The sequence below is a fragment of the Prenolepis imparis genome, unplaced genomic scaffold, assembly GCF_030444845.1.
Source record: "Prenolepis imparis isolate NDT839.2.m4 unplaced genomic scaffold, iyPreImpa1.0 SCAF_15, whole genome shotgun sequence".
NCBI lineage: Eukaryota > Metazoa > Arthropoda > Insecta > Hymenoptera > Formicidae > Prenolepis > Prenolepis imparis.
This window is the reverse complement of record NW_028141173.1, coordinates 2,070,576-2,095,736: the sequence shown is the minus strand read 5'-3', so window position 1 is coordinate 2,095,736 and position 25,161 is coordinate 2,070,576. Positions and strand designations below refer to the sequence as shown.

At 34.1% G+C, this 25,161-nt stretch overlaps 4 protein-coding genes across 7 annotated transcripts; 3 read left to right on the top strand and 1 right to left on the bottom strand.

Annotated features, from left to right (window-relative positions):
* Window positions 1–127: 127 nt before the first annotated feature.
* Asns (asparagine synthetase) lies at window positions 128–4,045 on the top strand. The gene is made up of 10 exons (XM_083055661.1): window positions 128–438; window positions 611–804; window positions 894–1,019; window positions 1,526–1,762; window positions 1,863–2,031; window positions 2,103–2,332; window positions 2,410–2,537; window positions 2,748–3,037; window positions 3,147–3,381; window positions 3,467–4,045. The coding sequence occupies exons 2-10, from the start codon at window positions 679–681 to the stop codon at window positions 3,621–3,623; spliced, it is 1,698 nt and encodes a 565-aa protein (XP_082911787.1). The 5' UTR covers window positions 128–438; window positions 611–678; the 3' UTR covers window positions 3,624–4,045.
* Window positions 4,046–4,584: 539 nt separating this feature from the next.
* On the top strand, window positions 4,585–10,865 carry LOC145946166 (RRP12-like protein). Its single transcript, XM_083055660.1, has 6 exons — window positions 4,585–4,710; window positions 4,809–8,227; window positions 8,532–8,717; window positions 8,800–8,916; window positions 9,053–9,212; window positions 9,345–10,865. Exons 2-6 carry the CDS (start codon window positions 4,849–4,851, stop codon window positions 9,439–9,441), a joined length of 3,939 nt encoding a protein of 1,312 aa, XP_082911786.1. The 5' UTR covers window positions 4,585–4,710; window positions 4,809–4,848; the 3' UTR covers window positions 9,442–10,865.
* Window positions 9,202–19,853, bottom strand: Ca (RCC1 and BTB domain containing protein claret). Of its 4 annotated transcripts, none has more exons than XM_083055656.1 (20): window positions 19,665–19,853; window positions 19,063–19,479; window positions 18,467–18,921; window positions 18,207–18,388; window positions 17,586–17,983; window positions 17,254–17,431; window positions 16,673–16,884; window positions 16,322–16,503; window positions 16,069–16,196; window positions 15,487–15,621; window positions 15,105–15,245; window positions 14,578–14,707; window positions 13,869–14,431; window positions 13,400–13,762; window positions 12,852–13,242; window positions 12,186–12,520; window positions 11,133–11,983; window positions 10,737–10,864; window positions 10,472–10,650; window positions 9,202–10,069 (listed from the first exon to the last, which is right to left on the bottom strand). In XM_083055656.1, the coding sequence occupies exons 2-20, from the start codon at window positions 19,458–19,460 to the stop codon at window positions 9,806–9,808; spliced, it is 5,613 nt and encodes a 1,870-aa protein (XP_082911782.1). In that variant the 5' UTR covers window positions 19,461–19,479; window positions 19,665–19,853; the 3' UTR covers window positions 9,202–9,805. The 4 variants fall into 4 exon arrangements, with proteins under 4 accessions (XP_082911782.1, XP_082911783.1, XP_082911784.1 ...); XM_083055657.1 differs by having other exon boundaries at window positions 14,578–14,704; XM_083055658.1 differs by having other exon boundaries at window positions 18,473–18,921.
* A 500-nt stretch (window positions 19,854–20,353) lies between these two features.
* On the top strand, window positions 20,354–25,138 carry LOC145945851 (PHAF1 protein CG7083). The gene is made up of 8 exons (XM_083055053.1): window positions 20,354–20,728; window positions 21,673–21,755; window positions 21,966–22,193; window positions 22,316–22,525; window positions 22,635–22,784; window positions 22,957–23,121; window positions 23,535–23,711; window positions 23,825–25,138. The coding sequence occupies exons 1-8, from the start codon at window positions 20,665–20,667 to the stop codon at window positions 24,020–24,022; spliced, it is 1,275 nt and encodes a 424-aa protein (XP_082911179.1). The 5' UTR covers window positions 20,354–20,664; the 3' UTR covers window positions 24,023–25,138.
* Window positions 25,139–25,161: the final 23 nt, after the last annotated feature.

The window sequence follows — 25,161 nt, the reverse complement described above, 5'->3', positions numbered from 1 at the left end:
AAAACGAGATAGAAAATGTTCAAAAAAAAAAAATAATAAATTTAAAAAAAGTCTCAAATGACACGTGCAAGTCTCGTGCTGAAGCACGTGACCAATGACGTCAAATAAAGTCATTCACATATGCATCTGACAGCTGACAAAAAAGAATATTTTCGGTTCTCTCGCGTCGCTCCTAGATTGTTACATCATCGGAAATGAGAGCAAGGATATTTCCGATACATATGTATACTGTCAGTACTTGAAATTTATAATTCACGTTGCGTATATAGATTTTTTCTATACTGGCAATTGGCAATTTATATCGGAATATTTCTCTCTCTCTCTCTTCCCCCCCTCTCTCGCCCTCTCTTTCCTAAAGGCCTGGAGGGGAGTGTGATAGTGTAAGCGCAACGTGTATATATACACGTGGATACACGTGGATATACGTGGCGCGCAAAAGTAAGTCTACAGTCTAATGAGAGAGATCCGTCTCTTTACTATTTAATTAATATTTTATTTTACTATGTCATTCGTTAATTAAATTATACTACAATTATAGCGTAATATTACGTCCCCGTTCCATCTCTTTTACAAAGATTTCTCTCTACAGAAATTCTTTTTTTTATAACAGCGGGAATCTATCGCATACTACGTGGCAATAAATCGGAAAATCGACGATTATTTAAAAAAAAAAGAAAAATGTGTGGAATTTGGGCATTGTTTGGATTGGAGTCGCAGCCCTTGGCTTGCATCTGTGAAAATTTTGACAAGATATCACATCGTGGCCCAGAAGCTTTCAAAATCGAATTTGATAACAGAGTTAAGGTATGCTTTCGTTAAAATTAAAATTCTTTTATATATATCCTTAGTGCAGTAATATATTTTTTTTTATAAATATATATATTTTTTTACAGAATGGATACCTGGGATTTCACAGATTAGCCATTGTTGATAATTTGTATGGAATGCAACCAATGAGAATATGCAAATACCCAAATATTTTTCTTCTGTGCAATGGGGAGATATATAATTATGATAAAGTAATATATTTTGATTTTTTACATATTATATATTATTGAAGACAATATCGTTGATTTGAACAAAGCTTGGTAGTGTTATGTAATTATAGCGAGTAGCATGTGAAAATTCTAATTAAATTTGTCATTTAACATTACAAAAATGTTATGAGTTGCTAAGGATGAGTGATACTTTTTAACAATAAGAAATCTATCATTTAATGGAATATAATAATATAAAAACATTCTTATGTATGTATAAAAGTATATTTAAGCAACAGCTGTGATATATAAGTAACATATTTGTGCTTATACACATATATATATTATAATCATATTGCTATATTTCATTAATGTAATAGATTTCTTTAATAAGCATCATTTTAATAGCTCTAACTTTTTTGTAGCAAGAAATATGACACTTTAAATTATTATTTTTGTATTTTACTTTAAAATGTATGTAGATAATTTTAATGAAACTGGTGAGATATTAATTATTCTTATCAAATAATATAAATACAATATTGCAGCTACAAAAACAACATCATTTTGAATACACTACTAAATGCGACGTGGAAGTGATTATGCATTTATATGCATGTGCTGGTGTTGACAATGTTGCTCGATCTCTGGATGGTGTATTTGCATTTTGTTTAATGGATGTTGTCAAGAGGAGAATTCTAATAGGCAGAGATCCATATGGTGTAAGACCACTATTTAAATTATATTCAGATGATGGGCAATTAGCCATTTCTTCAGAGAGCAAGGTACATTGCATTAAAAAATCATTTTTTCTCCAAAGTCTTTGCTAATTATAAAATACATTTTTATAAAACACTTTACTAATATGACAAAATTATTTTTTAGGGTTTAATGGAAATTTCAAAACGCATAAATGGCAAGTGGACACTAGAACCATTTCCTCCAGGCCATTATGAGGAATATGAAATTTTGCATGATGGTCGGACAAAGGTTTTGTCTAATATCAGTTATTATAAACCTGGTGACACACCTTCTTTCCATGTGTATGTTCCTAGTGAGTAGATAAAATTTTATTGATACACGTTGAAAGTATATTTTATAATACATCTAATTTATCTTTTGCAGCTTTGAATTTAAAAGATATCCATGGCAATATTCGAAAGCTATTTTCAGCAGCAGTGGAAAAACGATTAATGGCAGACAGACGGATAGGATGCCTATTGTCGGGTGGATTAGATTCTAGCTTAGTTGCAGCTCTACTAGTGAAACATGCAAAAGAACACAATTTACCATATAAGATTCAGAGTTTTGCAATAGGTATGAGTGACAGTCCAGATATTATTGCTGCAAGACAGGTAAGTGGAAGCTTTCATATTTTCGTCCAACTTTTTTCATCAATAATTACTTAAAAGCTTAAATTTTTTATTAATAGGTTGCAGATTACATTGGAAGTGAACATCATGAAATTATCTTTACAGAGAAAGATGTAATTGATGTATTAAATAAAGTTATTTATTCACTAGAAACATACGACATTACAACTATTCGAGCTTCGATAGGGTAAGACAAATTATATTAAGATACAAAACATTAAATGTTATTTAGTTTTCAAATTATTCAATGTTAAAAATTAGAAAATTAAGAGGAGAGATAAGACTCGTATAATATAATCTTCTGTTTTTTTAAATTTTTTATTAAGGAAAAGTAAATTTTATGACCATAATGATGGAATTATATATAATGGAATTGAAGAAACTCTTTATCTTGCAGAATGTATCTCATTTCAAGATATATAAAGCAGAATACAGAAACAATTGTGATCTTCAGCGGAGAAGGTGCTGATGAGCTGGCACAGGGCTATATTTATTTCAGAGATGCACCTAGCGCAGCAGATGCCCATAATGAATCTCTAAGATTATTGAAGGACATATATTTATATGATGGTTTAAGAGCTGATCGCACAATGAGTGCATTTAGTTTGGAGTTGAGAGTACCATTTTTGGATCTCCAGTTTACATCGTATTATTTGTCCTTGGATCCCAATATGCGACAACCTCAAAGTAGAATACTTTAACATTATAATATATTGACGATGTTGCAAATAACATTATTCAATTGTGCACAAAGGGAAGTATATTAAAAAATTAATACTATATATTGTGTGTACAGATGGAATCGAAAAGCATTTATTAAGATCTGCTTTTGATGGGACTGGTTTATTACCTCCGCATATACTATGGAGGCATAAAGAAGCTTTCAGTGACGGAGTTGCGTCTATCAAGAAATCTCTTTTCCAAATAATCCAAGAAATAATAGAAAATCGTGTTCAGGACGAAGAGTTAAATGCTGCTTACACAAAATATCCTCATTGCACTCCAAGAACAAAAGAAGCGCTTTATTATAGGTAATATATATAAACATATTACTAAGCAAACTTTTCTATTATTTGATTTAACTATAAATAATGCTTTGTCTTTTATTTGTATCAGAAATATCTTTGAGTCGTATTACAAGGGGCAAGCGGAAAGTTTTACACCTTATTTTTGGATGCCGCGTTGGGTGAAAAATGTTACAGACCCATCTGCTAGATTCATCAAACATTATGCCGCAAATGTCGATGAAAAAGAACAGCTAAAAACAACTTAAGAAGGAAGATAAATATATTACAAAAGGAAGCTAAATATATTCTAAAAGATATACATATATTATATATACATACACTCTGGTTGCTTTTGCATGAAATTCAAATATTATTCAAATGTTTTTGTTATAAATTTTCCAAGAAATGCTCAATGTGCGTATTTGTGCACATTTTATATTATATAATATGATATATGAATAAACATACATGTGATAGTCTTGGAAGATATAAGTTTTGCGTTGACAGATAAAGATTTATTTATATTTTTTTTATCTTGGTTTGCGCATTCGGAACGTCAGAGCCTAGTTCCAATATTTTTATTTTTATATTTCTTTTTAGAGGATACTTTCAAGAATATTATTTAGCACATCTTAATATTTATTTATTTCAAAAGTTTATTATATTGTTTCTGTTCTTTCAATAAAATAATATACCACTTAAAATTTTTTTATTTTTCTTTTTTTAGCCAATTCAATATATTAAATATTAAAGTATTTAATTTGAATGAAAAAAATGTTTTATTAATCGCTCGTACATAACCATAAAAAAAAGTTTAATTTAAAAACAATGGAATGTGTATGTGTGTGTATAGAATATTTTACAAGTGTGATCATTTCGTTTTATTTTCTAAATTAAAGAAGATAAAAATGTATATTAAATGAATTAAGCTGAATTTATTATTGTAAGTCATTCGTAAAAATTCTGCGTTAGAGAATGGAAAAGATATGCATAATTATTTTATAATAATAATAAATATTTCAATGTAATTAAATTTGTAATATCGTTTAAAATAAGTACAAGGCTGTATGATAACAATTATTTTATATGTTATATCAATTCAAAATTTAGCGGGCGATTTTATTTTCATTGCGCATGTGCGAAAAAAATCCGATACCATTGCAGGCAATGCTAAAAATTCCCTATTTTTCCAAGAGAAAGTTTGTGCATTACAGTTGTACACCCTGAACGAGAAAAAGAGGAAGAAAGTGAGGTTAGCTAATTTCTGCACGCGTGTTTTTTACTCTACCTTACAGAGATCAAAAAATTAACACGAGGAAATAGTCTTCCTGGATCGAACATGTAGAGATACAGGTATATAACTTCTAGGAGTCTTCAATTAAAAAAGAAAACGTGAAACAATATTTTTGAGATACATGTGTTAAATAACTTCTACAAATTGCACTTTTTAGTTGAAAGAAACAGAAACGAAAGAACGTACGTACATTCAAGATGGGTAAGCTACATCGTTTAGGAAGCAGAAAGAAGGCGAAACGATGGGCCAAGGGTCAGAGTTCCAGTTCCAACCCGGCGATCATGAAGCATCGGAAACAGGCCACCGGTATGTTCTTCAAGGATTTCTTCGACACGCCGGGTATCACCAAGGAAGATCTACAGAAGCACGACGCTATCCAAGGTAGTATCGAGCCGCAGTTCGCGAAGCTCGACATCGACGAGGATCAGCCTGAGAGCACCGTATATGAGACAGCTACGGCGAACACTTTCGACACGTTCGCCAGCAATTATAGCAACTGCACCAACATTTCCTTCGGCAAGTTCCTCAGCCACTTTCAATCTACCTCGTTCGTGCATAAGGAGATGCTGGCGGTGCTGTCAGCCGTCACGGAGATCATCAAGCAGAACGGTGGTATCGAAAGCTCGACAGAATACTTCGCAGCCCTGATGAGAACCTTGGAGGTGGTCGAGGACGAAACTTCCGTAGCTGCGACTCTATCTCTGCTTGGGATGAGCTTGAAGACGGTTCCCAAGACCGTACTGAATTTACAGTTTGGCGCGACCAGTCTGATCTTCCTTCAGATTCTTTCCAAGTACGTCGAGACCGAGAACTTCCTCATCCTGCGACACTGCATAGGTTGTCTGTCAATGGTGTTGAGGGCTCAGGAAGCTGCCACCTGGGCTGATCCCTCGACAACGCGAATGCTAGATGCCATACTGACGTTCACCACTCACGCCAAGCCCAAGGTACGCAAGTCCGCCCAACATGGTATATGCGCCATCCTCAAGGGCAGCGATATTATGAAGACCGAGAAGCCACCGACGCATCATCCGGCAGCGGGACAGATTGCGACGCATTGCATCGCGCAATTGAACGCCGCCTGCGAATCAGGATCTTCGCTGGGGGTCACCACAATCCTGCACACTTTGACGCTGTTGAAGGACGTAATGCATCAGCTGCCAAAGTCGCAGGTGAAGACTATCTGCGAACGTATGTTGAGCATCATGACGTTGAAGAATGTACTGATAACGTCGTGCTGTCTGCAAACGCTACACGGATTGTTCGTCTCGAGGCCATCGGAGGCGACCTTACCTCTGCAAAGAAATTCGGATATTATCAAAGCCCTCTACGACTATCAACCCTCTATCACTGATGTACAGCCAATCTTGGCATGGTTGGCGGTCATGCAAGAGGCTCACTGCAACCTCGTACACATCTTCTTGAGCACGTCCTCGACCAACGTCGGCTTGATAATGTTGGATAATGTAATACCGAGAATGTTAAACAAGTGTACCGAACTCTGGTTATCCAGCAAGACCGAGGTCATAGCCGGGACGTCGAACACCGTCAAGGTCATTCTGCAGGAGTCCGTGACACGTCTTTGCGAGAGCGAGGAGCGAATTGATAGGTATAGTTCCACCTTAAGTCAAATTATTTCAATCATGCAAAAGGCATTGAGTTATCAATATCTCGAAGCCTGGCATCACGTTTTTCACCTCGTAGCCTTGCTCTTTCAAATAACCGGCAAGTCGAAGCTTCAGGGACTCGGGGATATTATCAAATCCTTGGAAGAGCTGCGAGATTCTTACAACTTCGCCTACAGCAGCGATGTCGAGTATGCTATTGGAGCTGCGATTAGAGCCATGGGACCACAGGTCGTCTTGAACATTCTCCCTCTTCGGGCTGAGGATGATACGATAAATCTGAAGCGGGGCTGGCTGATCCCGCTGTTGAAAGACTGCGTAACGGGTGGCACCATCTCCTTTTTCAAGGACGTTCTGCTACCGATTGCTCTGACATGCGAGGAGAAAAGCAAGGCGGGCATAGAAGGGAAGACATACGAATTTCTGGTACCGCAAATCTGGTCAATCTTGCCGAGCATATGTAATGACGTCAGCGACGTCAAGGACAATTTTAAGAATATTGCCAGGTTATTAGGTGTGACGATCAGCGATCGGAAGGACCTAAAGTTACCTGTAATGGCGGCTATGAGAAAATTAATTGGAAAAGCCACGCGAGATGAGCACGTCGACGACATGGCCGAACTCGCTCGCTTCGCCAAGAACTACCTGCCGATTCTCTTCAACCTGTATACGACGAAACCGAGAGGTACGGACGAGGAAGGTCAACGTCTCGCCGCGTTTGACACCATCAAGACTTACATGACGATCGCGAACAGCGACCTGGCGAACGAGATGTTTGAACGTGCGCTGAGCAAACTCGAAAAGCCTGGCTCAGACGACTTCTTCAAGGAGAGTGTTTACGATCTGCTAAGAGTGCTGATTGGCTACACGGATGTCGGCAAGCTGAAAAAATACTACGACATGTGCGTGCCGGTTCTCAAGGACAACACCAAGCGGAAGGAGCAGAAGAAGGCCTATCGATTTCTGGAGGAGATATGCGGAAGCGATCGGGAGGTGTGCAAACGATTTCTGGAGGAGCACAGACGTGAGATTCAGAAGACCCTGATAACGTCGGCGACCAGCGTGATTAACACGAGCCGAGGTGCCCGTTTAAGATGCCTGACGCATCTCGTCAAGTTGCACCCGCAGCTCGAAAAGACCAAGTTCCTGGAGGCCGTCGTGCCGGAAGCCGTGCTCGGCGTCAAGGATATAAACGAGAGATGTCGCAATACAGCTTATCAGTTGCTCAATGAGATCGTCGTGAAATTTCTGAGCAATCCCGAGTACCTCAAGAATTATACGGATATGTTAATGGTGGGTTTAGGCGGCGAACAAAAGTATATCAGTGCGACTTTACTGGCTCTGGCATCCCTCACTTATCATTACCACGGTTCCCTGGGTATGGAGACTATAGGAGAGATCTTGGGACATGTTTGGACGATTCTGACGAGTCCCACAAGAGAGGTAGTAGAGTCCGCGTTGTCCTACGTAAAGGTGTACATCAACGTGATGTCGACCAGCGTTGTGGCTCCGATGTTACCGCAAATGATCGATGCTCTGTCGCAAATGAACGAGGATTGTAAGCGTCACTTTCGCCAAAAGGTACGCGACATCTTCACGAAGCTTATAAGGAAGTACGGCATAGGTCCGATATCGAGTATGGTACCGACTTCGGACGTGATCCTGCATAAAAGACTGAAGAACATCAACAAGATTGAGGACACGAAGAGGAAGAAGCGAGAGCTTGAGAGGGCGAAGAAGCTGGAGAACGACGACATAGAATTTAATGCCAAGAGGAGACCTAAGAGCATAGAAGAGATATTGGCTGACAGTGACGAGGAATTCGAGACTACAGAAAACGAGAAATCTACGAAGAACAAAAAGAGAACGTCGAGAAAGGATGCTTGGATTCAAGAGAACGAGGAGAACATAGTCGACCTCATAGACCCCGCAGCTGCTAGAAATATCACAAGTTGGTTTATGATTCATTTTAAAAATAGAACTTCTCGTAAACCTTTCTCTCTTATAATTAATAGATTCACTTCTAATTTTTGTCTTAATTAATTGAAACAAGTTTTTTAATTGATCTTCTGTGTATTCTTTTTTCTCAGTTAATTAAATTGTGATTCAACTGTGATTCTGTGTAGATACACAAAATTAGAAAAAAAGCAGAACATTAATTAATTATCTCATCTAACTGTAATTAATTTTTGTATAACGACTCGCAATAATTGCGAAGAGAAAGATTCGCATTACTTCATTTTTGTACATTTCAGCTACACAACCGGGCGTGTCAAATCCGAAGATTCCGACGAAAAAGGTAAAGGATCACGGCTTCAAGACTGCACCTGATGGTCGTCTCATCATCGCGGATGATAATGAGAAGGCCAGTGACACAGAGGAAAAGAGTAAGAAGAAGAGAGCTTCTTTCCTTCAGAATGATTCGGAAGTGGACGATTACGGTGAGGCGTTATTACAGTTTATTCAGAATTGTGCTAATGATACCTTTTGCATATCTCGTGCTAATTTTGATACATTTCGTAGAGGATAAAGATGACGTATCGGTGGCGGCTGCGAAAAACGCCGGCAAAAAGCGTAAATATAGCGAAAGTATGCCGGACGTGATGAGCTTGAAGAGTCAGTCAATGTCAAGATATCGAGGTACGTTTACAAATTTTTCGATTTAAGGTAACTCAAAACTGTCGACTTAAATTTTCTAAAGTCTTCGATAAATTTTTAGAGACAATCTTTTTTTCTCAACAAATTATTCCATCTTAATTTCGATTATTTATTGTAGCTGGTGGCTCGGGTATTCATCGACCGCTAAAAGCAAGAAAGGTCGAACGCGAAGCTGGTACGGAATATCGCTCAGTGAAAGCTGGAGGAGATATTAAGAAGAAGGGTAAACCAGACCCTTACGTGTATCTACCCTTAACAAGATCAGCATTGAACAAGAGGTCAACAATATATTTATTTTATTTTGTATCACATATATTTACATAAATTAATTTATATTATATTATATTTGTCATATCACTTTCTGTCTTGATTTATTAATATATTAAATTGAATAATTTTACTCTTTATAGAAAGAAGAAGAAGAACGCGGGCAAGTTCCGGAGTATCGTTTCCGGAGCGAAGAAGGGCGCGCAAATAGGAATGAAGAACAAACGGAGAAAACATTAGAGATTAGATAATAGTTCTGAGATTGTTAATTACAATATGAGAATTAAAGAGATCTGTTGTAACATCGTAAAAATTCCCATTATTATTATATTCAATTAAAAAAAGAAGATAAACTCGTAGCTCTGCTACCCAATATGCCGTGTTAATCGTTTCGATTGTTCTCATTTCGTCCGATTTTTAGCAAAATTTTATACACACGCTGTATATTCTTTAAAATTGGATATGTTCAAGAATCATAGAATAATATGTTTGGATCAAAGATAGCAATTACAAATTATAGCAAACAACTGTTTTCAGAAGACTAAGAAGAAATACTCTTTTTCTCCCAAAACTTTTCGCCCATATGTTATATGTAAGGATACTTTCATTCGTAACTTTTTTCCACCGTCACTCTCAATGCTCCGACTATACACAACGGGCACAGGATTTCTGGCTTAGATAGATTGCGAGATAACATGTTTCCTAAATATTGCGATGTGCACGGAAGAACTAACGATGAAGTTAATAATTCAGTTTCCATCGTCGGAATAATGTCAGTCTCGTAAACAGAGATTGGAAAGTGGTGTCCACAAGTAAACACTATATTATCTTCTTCCGCTGTAAGCAACCGATCCACAGCATCCGAGTCCTGTAAATATATAAATATGTATATATATCTTATGTATAATATACAATATATAAACTATAATATAATTAATATAAGTATAATAAAAAATAAAAATTATATTTATAGTTCCGCAAAAAATTCATGTGAAACAATTACAAAATTCTTAAATTTTTGCGGAAAGTAAAAGAAGGTGCATCGATGGTGATAGATGGATTCTATATTTAAGGAGAGAGGAGGAAGATGAATAGTGTTACTATTCGCTTTTTGTTGTAACATGATAGTATATATAATTTTTCTTCAAAGTAATTATTATAAACTAATGTAAAGATTTATGCTATATTTTGGTACAACTTAATATAATGTAAATTAATATAGTGAAGCATATATCTTGTTTAGGATTAGAGGGTAGATAAAATATTTTACCTTGATGTGCGCGAATAGTTTGGAGTCTTCCATTTCGGAGACTACCGTACTAACAATTCCCTCCATCATTTGTTGCGGGCTATTGTTTTTACTCGAGCCGGGATATCCGTTTAATGGCGCCCCATAATTGTCGGCCATTAGACAAGAGAAGATTTTGATGTATTCGGGCATCATATCATCTAAAATACAAATTATTCGTTAGCGTTACTCATTGAATTCACGTCTGTTTTCTGAAAGTTGAAAAAAAAGAAAAATGTTACGCAACCTTCATCTATGTGTTGCATCAACATCGATAATACTTGAAGACAAAATTTGAGCGAGAATAAGTCGTTCATGCGCCAATCGTTCTTGTCCCCTTTGTCTGCATCCAGATATTTTCCTATCGCATCTTGGCTATAAAAAAAAAAATAATAAATTGTCACCAATTGATTCGTCTCGCGTTTAATTTCAATGTCGATATCTCAAGGATTTTGTATGTATATAAGTACATCTTTCAAAAAGTTTCTTTTGCTAGAGATTAAAGTCTTAATATAGAATTATATAGATTTTCTATTTTTATTGTATTTTATTTATAAGAAGAAGTTACGATTTTGATCGAAGATATCAGATAAAAAGCTTAAACTGTCGCATAAAGTTGTCTCACGATGTAATCTCAACTCACCAAAACAATAATAATCCAAATGGATAATAGATGATACATATGTATTCAAGAAAAACGTTCTCCAAACTTTGCATCGGTAAATCATGCTCGATCCAAAAGCGAATCGCATTTCGTAATACATTGCATTTCAAGGTGTTCGTCTCGTTACCGATACTATTCAAGTAAAACTTGAGCGCTTTTATGGTCTCGTTGATGACGTAATTCCTCTGAGAGCGCGAGGACACTTTGTCAGGGAACGCGATGTTCTCTTTAGACTGATTCATCTGACTGTCATTATTAACATTGTTTATCATTGTTTTCGCGCAGATCGATCGAGGGAAATTTTGCGCGTTATTGTTACGGGTAACGTTTTTATGCTGCGATAGTGAATCATTCTCGTCGAAGATAAGTTTATCGATCCATTCGCGTTGCTCGTTCTTGTTTGCGCTAGACTCGACGACGTCAGAGATTTGGTCCGCATTCTCAAGTAATTCTTCCTCCTTCTTTCGCGTAATACATAATTCTTCCGAACCACCCTGGCAATCGAAGGTGTACAATTCTTGCGCGATCGTTTGCAAATTATTCAACGATCTACTCGTGGAGATCTTCGTCCAGCTTCGCGCGACGCTGTTCTCCAGAGATTCCATGAGATTTTTCTCCGCCTGTCTATTGAACAATTCAGTATTTTTCTTGATACTTCGACAGAACGCAGTGTCCTCCGCCGCGGAAATTGTTTCTGACGTTGAATGACTTATAGACGAGCGAACACTTAATTTGTGTAAGGTCTTCAATTGATATGTAAAAGCGGCCAGAATGTCACCTTCTAATTCCGCTATCTTGGAACAAGCTTGATAATTTTCCAATTCGATACACTGCAACAGAAAAATTATCTTAATAGTGATATATATTCTCGAATTCGTCCACTTAGGAGTTTTTCAAATTACTAATAAGCGCGTTATTTCCGGAAGTCTTATCCAGAAGATGACGTTTCACGATACAATTAATAGGATGCTTCTTTTAATAATAAATCTCATTATTTAGTCTCATATAAAAAAAAAGAAATGATCAACGAACCTTTTCCATGATACCGGCGGACTGATATAAACCATAGAAATGTTCCAGGACGTAATAAAGCGTCAATTCCCCGGGTGTTTTCTCAATGACACTAAGAGGACGAACGACTCCGGCGAAACAAGTTGCGTTGTTGGACTGATAAGATATCACCGGGGTAGAAATACCGAGTACTTGACTAGGAACGTCCAGAGCTACGTGCAACGCGTTGGGGAGTCGCACCACTCGCTTCGACGATTTCAGCAAGACGAGCTTGTCGTCGGTATCCCGCGTCTCTCTCGCGGGGATGCGACCCAACTGTGCCCTGCTGTTGTTGCCCCAGGCTAATACTGTACCTCCTGAAAAAAATGCACAACACTTGCTATTTTTTATCCGTTTTTAGTCTATTAAAAGAGTATCAGTAATGAAAATAATAATTTCAATCACGAACTTGTGCTTTTAAAAGTTGCAGATTAAGAGAGAGAATTATTAAATAGTTAATAACTTGTTTGAAAATTAGGTATTAAAAAGTTTACAGGAGAAAATTACATTTGTTATTAAATTATAAAGATATTACAATTACGATTGTAAAACAAAATTTAAAATATTTTCAAATTAAAATTGAATTTAATTAAGAATATTTCTTTCGAGATAAAGTTATAAGTTCTTTTTAAATTTAGAATTCCCAACCTGGTTGTATCGCAATCGTGTAATCGTAACCGCAGACGATCCCAACGGTATTAATCACAGGATTGGTTCTCTCTTTATTATTGTGACCGATATTTTCCGATTTCGATGCACCGGTAATATTTCCATTGTTCTCAGACGCGTTCCCATTATTTGTCGATGAGTCGTTCGATTTAGCATCATTGTCCGAGTCTCGTTGATTCTGCGTTCTTTTAAAATCGTTGTGTCTAGGTGGTATTTGCGCGAAAATACATGCCGGATTATAGTACAAGGGCGTCGGAATCGGCACTTCCTTCCTTGTACCATTACCTAGTTGACCATCCAGATTACGGCCCCACATGTACAAGGAGCCATCCTTCGTTATCAATGCATTATGATGACAACCGGTTGATATCTAGATGCATAAAAAAATCATATAAGTTACATCTTATCCGCTTTGCATAAGATATATATTTTCTTAATCTGATTGTGAATTTAAATATATTAATAAACTAACAAGTGGAGAGAAGTTAGAATATATAATCACCTAATATTCTCTATTTTCAACAAACCTGAGTAATTTGTCCTTTTATCAAACTTGTATCGACCTCAGACGGCTTTAAATGCGCTTGGCTCTCATCGATCAAATCAACATTTCTCAAATCTGCGCTTCCGGATGATCTCTTTCGCGTCTCTACGTTAGAAGCAATCGTTTCCGTTTCCACATTTTGCACATTATCCTTCAAAAGTTCTTTCATTTCTTCGTTCAAGTTTGTAACGCCGCTTGGCACTCTCTCCGATTCCTCCAAACTTTTATTTTTCCTTTCATCTTGTTGCTCGAGTATTCGAGTCTTCTTTTGCGCTTGCGCTTGTAATCTAAGAACCTGAGGGCTCGCGCCCCATATGTATAATTTATTCGTGTTACTGACAGCTAGCTGTAAATCCACAAGATACGAATGTATGAGATTACCATTGTTACATGAAACATTTCAAGGAATTAACGAGCGATCTTATCGTCTTTACATGTTCACTGAGACTTACATTATGAAAGTATCCGGTACTTATAAGTGTTATTCCGTCCGGCAACGATACTTTCGTCGGCACGGAACTCTTAGCGTTACTACCGATCCCCAATTGACCGAGGACATTGGATCCGAAGGCGTAGACGACCCCGTCCACGGACAGTACCAGGGTGTGCGCGTATCCGGCGCTGATGCAGCGCACCATTACGCCGAGCAGAGCCGTCACCAAAGACGGCGTGATCCTCTCGTCGGTGCTATCGTGGCCCAGTTGACCGTGGACGCCCCAGCCCCACGTGAATACTCTGCCGTCCGCGGTAAGCGCCACAGAGTGATATTGTCCGGCCACGGCGTCCACGATTATCTCCTGCGCCAGGAAGACGATTAATTCCGGACTCGAACACTGCAGCACCTTGCCGAGACCTAGCTGCCCAAATTGACTTGAGCCCCAGGCGTAGATGCCGTTGTTAGTGACCGCCAGGGTGTGGCAATGTCCGCACGATACGCTGAAAACCTCGATCTCCATACTTCGGAAGAAACATATGGCATGAGGCGCTCCGTATCGTAAGACGCTAGATCCAGTTCCTAATTAATAGTAATATAATAAATGATAATATTAATAAATTGATTATATATATAAAACACGGTTTATAATTTTGTTATGTATGGATTAAAACGCTTTAATTTATAATTGACGTTTCTCCTAAATAAAAAATATATCAAATATATACCTAAACAACCTTGCACCGAGCTTCCCCAAGTATAGACGTTGCCGTTTCTAATAAAAGCAACGTGAGAAAATCCAGCGCTCAGCGATCTTCTCTTAAAATCAACGTGCAATGCCATTTCCAAGTGTTCCTGCTTACAGATATAAAATTATAATTGTAGACTAAATTGATAGTAATTGCGCGGAAATACGAGATTCAGTAAATGAAAAACGAAATTGTACAATTAGTGTACATGCCCTCTCTCCGCAATCTAAAAAATTTCTTTAGCATAATTTTTTCTCAAAAGCATCAGATAATTGAGAATCAGATAATATAAATAATATTTATGCTATTTTTATACAAAAAAACGTGTTTATTTATGCTAGAAATTATATAATAAAAGCAATGCATTAATGTAACTGCAAATTCTATAATATTGAAGAATGAGATGATGCGTAAAGAAAAAATTATCAAAAATTATTTCCTTGTTTCCTCTTTACCATATTTCATATATATCAAAATTTATAAAATCTAAATTTTCACAGAATTACCTTGCTCAATTCTGGCAATTGCACATCGTACAAAAGCATAGATTTGTAGTTAGAATTTAATAATTGTTTCTTATGTATAAGAGTCAATAAAATTAATATAAACGTTTCTATTATATCCTCCATAAGTGTATCAAATTGATCCTGTAAAAAAATTTTATTATTGATAAGAATATTCTAAAACCAGAAAAACTAAACTTCAGAAGAGAAAATAGACGAAATTATATCTTTCTATTAACATTTCCAATATTTTAAAATAATATTAATTCAACGTTGAAAAAGTTACAAAAATATAATATAAAAAATATCTCCTCCATTTCTGGAAAAAAAAAAAATTTTGTCTCGATTAACTATGTGTGTGTGTGTGTCAATAACTTATACTCACAATATTATCTGTAACATCTGTAAAATCATATTGACTAGATCGTAGATTATATGATGCCGTTTTATGACGTGCTATATACTGTAGCAGTTTAGGTCGTAATACTGGATTTGTTGGATTGTACAATGTCACTAATCTCTGTGAAATATCATTATATATTAAGCACCATCGTAGTACATTTAAAAAATCCATTTAAAACTAGAAATGTAAATTTTTCAAATACATTAAGTAATCTTTTTGTCGTTCATATATAAATTTTATAAAGCAACGTAATTGAAAATATTTTTACATTGTTGTTTATTTTTACATATTTTATCTCTTTGATTTATTCTTTATTTAGCTATCAAATGGAAAATCATATATTTCTTGACAAAATTTTGTAAGTGATAAAATTTAAAAAAAAATTACATTTGTATTGTATATATATAAATAATATAAATGTAATTTCCATATAAAGTCCACTTATGTAATGTTTATATTATAAAAATAAAATAATCTTATATTTTGCATATAAGACATAAAATCAGATGGAAACTTTTGCAATTTTTTATCAAAAGTGAATATCTACGAGTTAAGATTTCTCACCTGAAGCACGAAAATTTGAGATTCTCGCAGATTACTGCGTACGAATAACATATGGGCTCTGGCTAAATCATGATTCAATAACATTGCTTGCATCAGATCAGATTCGCTTAAACATATGAGTAAACCATCTAAAATATACAAGTCCATAATTACATTTCATTAGTAACATTCGCTCATAATTTCTTTGTGAAAAAACATGCAATTATATATATATATATATATATATATATATATATATATATGTATACATTACATGATTTTGGGCGAACGTCATTTGTGCCAAGCATTTGTACTGTCTTCATGAGGATATCCAACATTTGGCCATACAGACTTCTTTGTGTAGCTAAGTGATGTAATACTTCCCAGAGATAAGTTTGACCAGCTATATTAATAGCTAGTAATTCATCGTAAAACATATTTGTGGATAAAAAATATCTAAGGACACAAAATATAGAATTACAAATAAAGTACATAGTACACTATTCTTACATTATTTTTCATGCAACAACTTTAAAAGACAACAACAGTAAAAGAAGGCAAAGAAAGCGAGAGTATATCGTTATTTCTTGTTGGAAATGTAATTGTATTGTAAAATGTAACTTACAAGAATTCTTTGTAAATTGCTTTCGATTGTTCCGACCAAACTCTCAATGTCATTTCGATGAAGGCAAGTATACATAAATTAGATAAATGTATCCTTGTTGCGGTGGGCATCTCAGTAATGACAGGTGTCAGTAAGCAGTGAGTAAGGCAACTTAATAATTCAGAGGTATGACCAATTGATGCAAATTTTAACACACTTTTCAATAATTTACACTGAAATATAAATATTAGACAAAATTAATTCTGTGCTCGGAATCAATAAATAAAAAAAGAAGAAATATTAATCTTTTGTGTAAAGCTTTTGACAATGTCAAGCAGCTTCTTTTTTTTAATAATAGATATTTTATAGGATAAGTCACATATCAAAAATAGAAATTTAAATTTAAATCTTTTTCTTAGATTTCAAAAATGAGAAAAAATAATTTAAATGTTTCAAAAGAATGATTCAGGATGAAACATTTCTAAATTCTTTTCTTACGCATCCTCAAATTTTCAACAAAGATGTTTAAATTTTCTATTTCTGGCAAATTAATCTAAATAAGATATGTGATTTATGTATTTTATAATTAAGCTTTTATTTACCCTAGACATTTTATAAGCGGCTACTGCACGTGGGAATTCTTTATTTGATAGAAATATATCACCAGCATATTCCAGCAATTGTTGCCCATTCAGTCCAAAAATCATTGCCAATTTTCCTGCTTTTTGCAGCTCGTTTTTCTTCAATACCAACTCCATGAAAATCGTAAAAAGTGATTTTCTACAATAAAAGCATGTAAATAATAAATATGCATAATTTAACAATGTATACTGCATGTATATTGCAAATAAAAAAATAACAATCTTTCTACATTGTTCTATAAACGCCTCTCTCTCTCTCTTTCACTATTACAATAATCAATCTTAAAACTTACTTTAGAATAACTTCGTAGACGCAGCGATTTGTAACAATTATACATGTATCTAAACTAGGTACTTCAATCTTAATATCTTTTATATTCTTTGGTAAAGTATATTTATTCTCTATCTCTTGAGAGACTTTTCTTTGTATCACATCAAAATTTGTTACTTTGTAAATCGCACGTATCACTTCCTTACTGCTCTTAAAAGAAAAAGTTCCAATAATAGATTCAGAATTGAATCTGCAGTCTTTATTTATATGAGTCTCGGATAATTGATCAGATATTATATATATCACATGTTGATTAATATCAGTAATGAAAAAGAATCTGTGCGCCAGTAAAACATTCTCGCACGATTCGAATACTTTGTGCATCGATAATGGTACTACAGCCAAATTTGGACCATGCACCTAGGATAAAAAATTATTGTTATTAATCATAAATTAATATAAACATTTAAATTATATTGAATTCTAACAATAGAAATAACAAAGATGTATATATATGGAATATCTAGCAATAGAAATAACAAAGAGATATATATAGAATATACAAAGGAAATTATAATTGACCTAAAATATTTTATGTACATATGTGTATAAAGTGATTATTAGAAATGAAACTTTGTCTTACTGTGACATGATGAGTGACAGGATGATAGCATGTATATAATTGTCGGCCTTCTCTGTCATATTGTGAGGCTAGGAAAGTATCTTTTGATACTGGTTCGGGGCTGGTAAAACCCAACTTGAACTCTGATGATATCTCCGAATGAACAGCAAATCCATTGTGATTTTCTTTTTTATTTGCAGTATCTATAATATGTGTTATAAATATTTTAAAATATAAACACTAAGAATAAAAAAAAGTGTTTTAAAAATATATGTACATACTCTTACCATGGCATTGTGAACTTTCTCCCAATGTTTGATTTTTAGTATCGATTAACTTCTGTTTGAAAATGGCCAGTTTCTCGACAGAGAAGTGTTTAAGTTCTTGCAGTTTAGACTTATTAGGAACAGATTCTTCCGTGTTGTCGTAAATACTACTATTTGAATTTACACCACTTTGATGTTCTTTGTTTTCAAAATAGTGTAAAAGATTATACATGTGGTGTTCCAATGATAAACACCACTGTTGTTGAAATTTACTAGTTATCAAAAGAAATGCAGCCTCATTGTTTTTATTTTGACAAATATATAGACTGCTTATACTTCCAGTAACATATGTGATACCCATTTGTTGCCCATTTAAAAGATTGATAAGTATAATTGCTCCACATTCAGTTCCTATAATGCCAATGTCAATAGACATTTTCACATCTTTCCACCATGTAATGGCAGTTGGTCTAAAATACACACATACATAAAAATAGAAGAATAGAAAATAATATACAGAAATAAAATAAAAATATATATACTGGAACATAGAATGCTTATGCTGAGAATTTTAGAATTATTCTTTAAGATATTTCACACAATACAATTACCTAAAATGAGAGAGCTGAAGATTTACAAAAGGAATATATGTCGCATCATCCATCTTCCATCTTTTGTCAATGACATAATTTTCGCCGACTAGAGTTAAAGCAGGTAATATGTACAATGAACCATCCAAGGTTATGCATAATAACCAAACACCACTTGGATCAAAGCAAAAAGTAGCAATTTGTTTATGCGATCCTTGAAACCAAGGTATTCGCTTAACAACAGGTAAGCAGGAGGGTTCTCTTTTGAAATAAAGGATGATTTCAGCATTGCTGGTGGCCAGTGCAAGAAATAATTTTTTCCCAAGTTTGCACTGTATGCTGTGTTGTATCTCAGTGGTTTTAATTAAACATTGCAGTTTAAATAAATTTTCACTCATCATCACGTTAGGAATCACCATTATGTGTGCAAAGTGTTCTCTGAAATATTAAAAATATTATATACAACTGCTATTTATAATATAATATAATGTAAATTTGTGATAACTTTTAGATTACATAAACAAATAATAATAGTTACTATTTTAAATGTTTATAGTTTATATTTTATATCATCAAGCTTATCTATCTGTCAAACGATTTTTTAAAGAGAATAATTTACATACATAATTTATTGTGTTGTAATATATATATTATTAAAATTATATTATATATCCTTATTATTTATTTAATGTCAGGAATTTAGAGAGGCCATGTACTATGTCCAATACATTTTTATATTGCTTTATTACAGCTGATTATTATTACTGTGCTTCTTCTTCTTCGTGATTAGATTGGCCACCCTCTTTTCACGCATGCGCGTTATATATAAAGGTGATATCAATAATTATATAAATATAAAAAGATCCCATATAAATAAACTGCTTGGCAATTTTTAGAATTTATTGAAATGTTTATAATTAATAAAAAGTGTGAAGTAAAATAAGAGATGTGATACAATTGTAAAATATTAAATAATAATTTTTATAAAAAATTGACATAAATAGTATCGAGAGAGAGAGAGAGAGAGAGAGAGAGAGAGAGAGAGAGAGAGACGCGTATGCGCGAAAATCTAGTGACGATAGTGACACGTGCGCGGCGCACCGGCGCGCGCATCCCCCCACCCCGCCCCAGCCACTAGGCCTTCCCACCCCCCACCGCGACCCCCCACTCCCCCTACTCCCACTCCGCGCTCCAAATTCCAATGCGCGACGGCGCGACGCGTCGCGCCACTTGAAGGTCAAAAGCCGAACGCACCGCGCACATCGACACGCGCTCTCTCTCCCGCTCCGTTAGTCTAGTGACTTTAAAATTGGCAACCTGCGGTGACACCAAACTATTTCGGATCGAGTGTCGCATCTAGATATTCATCTCCATGGTACGCGTCAGCTGTTCGGTGACTGTTTGCCAACTGAAGTCGTAGGGGCTAAAGGAGTCGCAAAACAGCGAGGAAGCTTCATTGTTCGGGATGTGATTGTGCAATATGGCTATCTGGTGAATAATAATAAGCGATATGTTGGGATAGACGGAAAACAACGCGCAGTTCTCGCCTGACATTGTCGCGTGTCGCCTTGCCTATATATCGTTTATCGATCGCTTTAAATAAAGGCAGCAACAAGCGATAATATGCTGGAACTTGAAGTGGTGCCCGAGAGATCCCTCGGATGCGAGCAATGGGAATTTATTTTAGGCAAGTGACGAAACGCAAGCGCGAAAGAACGATACGTGTTTATATTTATTATGATTTGCGCGTGATGCATAAAGTCTCTTTTCCGTCAGACTTTATTCGATCGAATTAAACGATTCAATAAAGTGTGTATCGTACACGAAGTAAAGGATCATATGTCAATCGTAATCTGTCAGTTCGTAGTAATGTCGATTTTAATAATGTCGACGTTAGCGTCTCTTTGTTTTGCTGTCGATTCGTTCAGACTTCATTATCGCGTCTTATTTTTTTCCGCCTCTTTTAAATATTAAACATTTAATTATTCGACGAACGATAGCAAAAATATGAGCGTTATTTTTCTCTTTTTTCAATTATGTAACATATATGCAATATATTCGAATATAATGATTCTTTGGCGTATTTGATATTCTTTATTGCATTAGCAAATATACGTAAATAAACAAATAAACACATTGCGCAAAAATAGACAGGAAATGTCGCGAGCCAACAAATTCGCATATCGAATTGCAAAGATACAGGCAATTTGTTCTCTTTTGAAGCCAATTGTATAAATTAAAGCATAAATTGATTTGCCATATTTATTTATTTAATCACTATTCTTATACATCAGAGCTTATCGTCATCAGTCTAAAATATTAACAAGATAAATAAATATCCCAGATCAATTTGTGCTCGTACGATGTATTATGATTTGTATGTATGTAAGCAGTTCTCCTATAATTAAAATAAATTGCTTACATTTCTATTAAAATTGACTCGCACACTTTTGCCGATAGCAAAGATTTTTTGTCTATTTTTCATATTGTACTATGTGTCTCTTTATTTCTTTACTTTTTTTTACATTTCTAATATTTTATAATATCTACCAAACAAATGTGAAGAATACAATAAGAAACAGGCCTTCAGCTCACTTATAAAACTCCAAGTTTTAAATACTTATATTACAGGTATGCATTTTTCTCAGTCAGTATCAATAATACAATCTCAAGTTGGTGTTATAAGAGGAGTACAAGTACTTTATAGCGACACTGTAAGTACTTGATGTCTTATTATTATATGAAACTTGCATATATACACATACATATTATTATATGTACATACAAATTATACATTGGATATTTTTTTACATTCTTTTTATTTTATATTCTTCTAGAACACACACAAATGAATAATACTCTTATCTCTACATATCTATTTTATTTGTTATAATGAAATAATCAAGCATTATATACATTTACAGAATCCATTAGATGTAGATCTAGTAATAAATTTACCACACGATGGGATTCGGCTTATATTTGATCCCGTTGTACAAAGGCTGAAGATAATTGAAATTTACAACATGAAATTAGTGAAATTGAAATATTGCAGTTTGCCATTCAATTCGCCCGAGGTGTTACCTTCGATCGAGCAGATCGAACATTCTTTTGGTGCAACTCATCCCGGTGTTTATGACAGCGAAAAACAGGTACAGTGTATGATTACAAAGTCATATACAAAATTAACGAATAGGTTTATTATTCGATAAATATTTATATGATCTGTGCATAAAAACGTATGTAAAATAACAGTTATAATGATTATTTACAGGTGTTCGTATTGAATTTTCGAGGACTGTCATTTTACTTTCCGATCGATTCGAAATTTCAACCTGGTTACGCCCATGGATTAGGTTCGTTACAGTTTCCTAATGGCACTTCTCCTCTGGTCGCGAAAACGGCGATTTACGTGGGGAATATGCCAGCCGGTGGTAGCGGCGAAGAACATGGTTCGAAAACACCACCACCACCTCTGCCACTTGTAATTATGCCTCTAGGTTTTGACTATTTTTTTGTCATTCTCTAAAAAATCAAGTAATAATATCGAATGAATGACGAAAGATGTATCTTTAACATATTTTTTTCAATAGGTCTGCTACCATAATAACTTGTACTTGGAGAAAGCTGACATTATTAGAGATAAAACACGAACACGAGGACTCAGATTACATCTGTTCACAGAAGGTAGTTGTGGGACGAGAGCGTTGTTGGAGCCGAAAAAACGATGTCTAACTAAAGAGGTAATAAATGTTTTATATTTTATTATTATACTTTTTATATAGAAAAGATAAAATATAATATTTGAAATTATTTCTCAATTACAATTAAATTATGATTATCACTACTTTACAATAAGATGTTAAAGTAAAAATGCCTATGCATATATTTTAATTTATATATTGTTGATTTCAGGTATTATTTGGTGACACTTGCGAAGATGTCTTAAGCGCACTAGGTGCCCCATCTAGGGTATTCTACAAAGCTGAAGATAAGATGCGTATCCATAGTCCACACGCGCACAAACGAGACAAGATAAGACGATCAGATTTTTTCTACAATTATTTCACATTAGGTTTGGTAAGTATATCCTTTCAGCAAAGTGATTTTTTTTTTATGATTGAATCAAAACTATAAATTAGTAATGCTAGAGAGACACTGGTTCTTACTCGATGAAAAGAGATAAAATGCTTTGTTTCTATTTTTTTCTAATATCTTTTTTTTCTTTTAAACAATGTTACAAGAAATAGATACTTTATTATATAAATATTATATAAATGATTGTCACTTTAGATGATTTAATTTTAATTTCACATTTAAGTAATTTAATTCAATCACAGATAATTATGAACAAACTTTCCAACAAATTAATTGGATATAATATTTCTGTATGAAATTATAGATAAATTATATCACTTGTCCTGATTAATTCATCTCTCCTGTTCTTTTTTTCATTTATTTCACTTAACAAAATTTTTTCTTATATCTTACAGGATATCTTGTTCAATGCAAAAACTCAATGTATAAAAAAGTTTGTGCTTCACACGAATTATCCAGGACATTATAACTTTAATATGTATCACCGTTGTGAATTCTCTTTGACTCTGCCACCTGAAAACAATTCCACGGAATCAGGAAAACTGATAGATGTTTCTCCATCTCCAGTTACGGTAATTATTATAAATTACAATAATATTTTTCAAATTCTTTTTACAATTATGTATGTACTTAAACGCGTTTTATCTGTTATCGATCAATATATATTCTGATTTTGTCTCCCTAGATCACTGCCTATACAAAATGGGATAGAGTGAGTGAACAATTGAAGGCAAGCGCACGTCCTGTAGTATTGAATCGTGCATCTTCGACAAACACAACTAATCCCTTTGGTTGCACTTTTTGTTATGGTATACGAGATGCGATTGTCGAAGTTATGGCGAATCAACATATTGCAAGTGTAACTTTATACAGAACAGCATGATCCTGATAATTTACACGTAAAAAACATTACTTTTTAAAATCGATTCCGAAATATCAGAGTTTTTACATATTTAACATAAAAATAAGAATAACATGGTTTATTCTCGTCTTTTGTTATAATTAGGGAATTATAACAAAACAGAATAAAACAGACATGTGTATATGCAATCTCAAATAATTAATGTTCATAAATATTTTAACTTTAAGAAGTAAGAAGACAAAAATGGAAAGAATTAGATATGACAAATATAAACTTTTATAGGATATCTAATCTTTTTAATTCATCATAAAGATTGTTTATGATTAACAATCTTAACTTATATTATGTTCTTAGGTAAAATAAGGAGATAAGTCAACTTGTAACTCTCCTAAAGTAAATTTTTTTTACATTGTAATGAAAAAAAATGCTAACATGTGGTATAGCAAGTGTGTTGTTGACATTCATAATATATATAAGGTTAAAAATATATACTATAACACTGCAAATAATCTTAGAATTCTTTGATACTTATATCATGTTGGATTATGATGACAAAAGCGAGCAAAGTGCAAGAAAACATTAGAATTCTTGCAATTAAAATTCATGTATCTTTGTTAATGAATATGTACTATATAAAATAAATTTATAAAATTTAAGTTATTAATCTAATATTGTGTATAGAGAGAAATGACATGTTTGAATCATTTTCACAATTGGTTTTTTAGATTTAATCATTATATGTATTTTCATGTGTGATAAATACTCTGTATGAGTAGAGAATATTTTTATCATATAAGCTTATTTCCACAGACTAATAATTTTATTGTTTTATCGTAATCTGCAAGAATTATTGTATGTAATTCATAATAATTTTCTCGTTTTTGACATTATGATGAAAGTTAAGCCGATATGTAGATATTAGGGATCTTCAATTATTACTTAATATGAGAAATTGGCAGAAGAAAACTAGAATTATGTCCACTTTGCGCATCATATTGCTTTTATTTTTTCATGTAAGATTGCAAAATCTACATCCAGCAATCCATATACAAATATAATTTACTGATTAAAGGGAAATTATAATAAAAATATAATAACAATTGTATATATAACATAATAAAAGTATTTATTGTATTATTTGTATTTGCTCACTGTTTCTT

Bases quoted from the DNA above. Each gene is read 5' to 3' on its own strand.
- Ca (XM_083055656.1), bottom strand. From the start codon at position 19,460: ATGGTGATTCCTAACGTGATGATGAGTGAAAATTTATTTAAACTGCAA. The intron at 14,708-15,104 runs GTAATTCTGTGA...TATATCTGTAAG, and splicing joins AATTGCCAGAATTGAGCAAG to CAGGAACACTTGGAAATGGC. The intron at 10,070-10,471 runs GTAAAATATTTT...ATATATTTACAG, and splicing joins AACTATTCGCGCACATCAAG to GACTCGGATGCTGTGGATCG.
- Asns (XM_083055661.1), top strand. From the start codon at position 679: ATGTGTGGAATTTGGGCATTGTTTGGATTGGAGTCGCAGCCCTTGGCT. The intron at 2,032-2,102 runs GTGAGTAGATAA...TATCTTTTGCAG, and splicing joins TTTCCATGTGTATGTTCCTA to CTTTGAATTTAAAAGATATC. The intron at 3,382-3,466 runs GTAATATATATA...TATTTGTATCAG, and splicing joins AAAGAAGCGCTTTATTATAG to AAATATCTTTGAGTCGTATT.
- LOC145945851 (XM_083055053.1), top strand. From the start codon at position 20,665: ATGCTGGAACTTGAAGTGGTGCCCGAGAGATCCCTCGGATGCGAGCAA. The intron at 23,122-23,534 runs GTAAGTATATCC...TATATCTTACAG, and splicing joins ATTATTTCACATTAGGTTTG to GATATCTTGTTCAATGCAAA. The intron at 23,712-23,824 runs GTAATTATTATA...TTGTCTCCCTAG, and splicing joins TTTCTCCATCTCCAGTTACG to ATCACTGCCTATACAAAATG.
- LOC145946166 (XM_083055660.1), top strand. From the start codon at position 4,849: ATGGGTAAGCTACATCGTTTAGGAAGCAGAAAGAAGGCGAAACGATGG. The intron at 8,228-8,531 runs GTTGGTTTATGA...TGTACATTTCAG, and splicing joins AGCTGCTAGAAATATCACAA to CTACACAACCGGGCGTGTCA. The intron at 9,213-9,344 runs GTCAACAATATA...TACTCTTTATAG, and splicing joins AGATCAGCATTGAACAAGAG to AAAGAAGAAGAAGAACGCGG.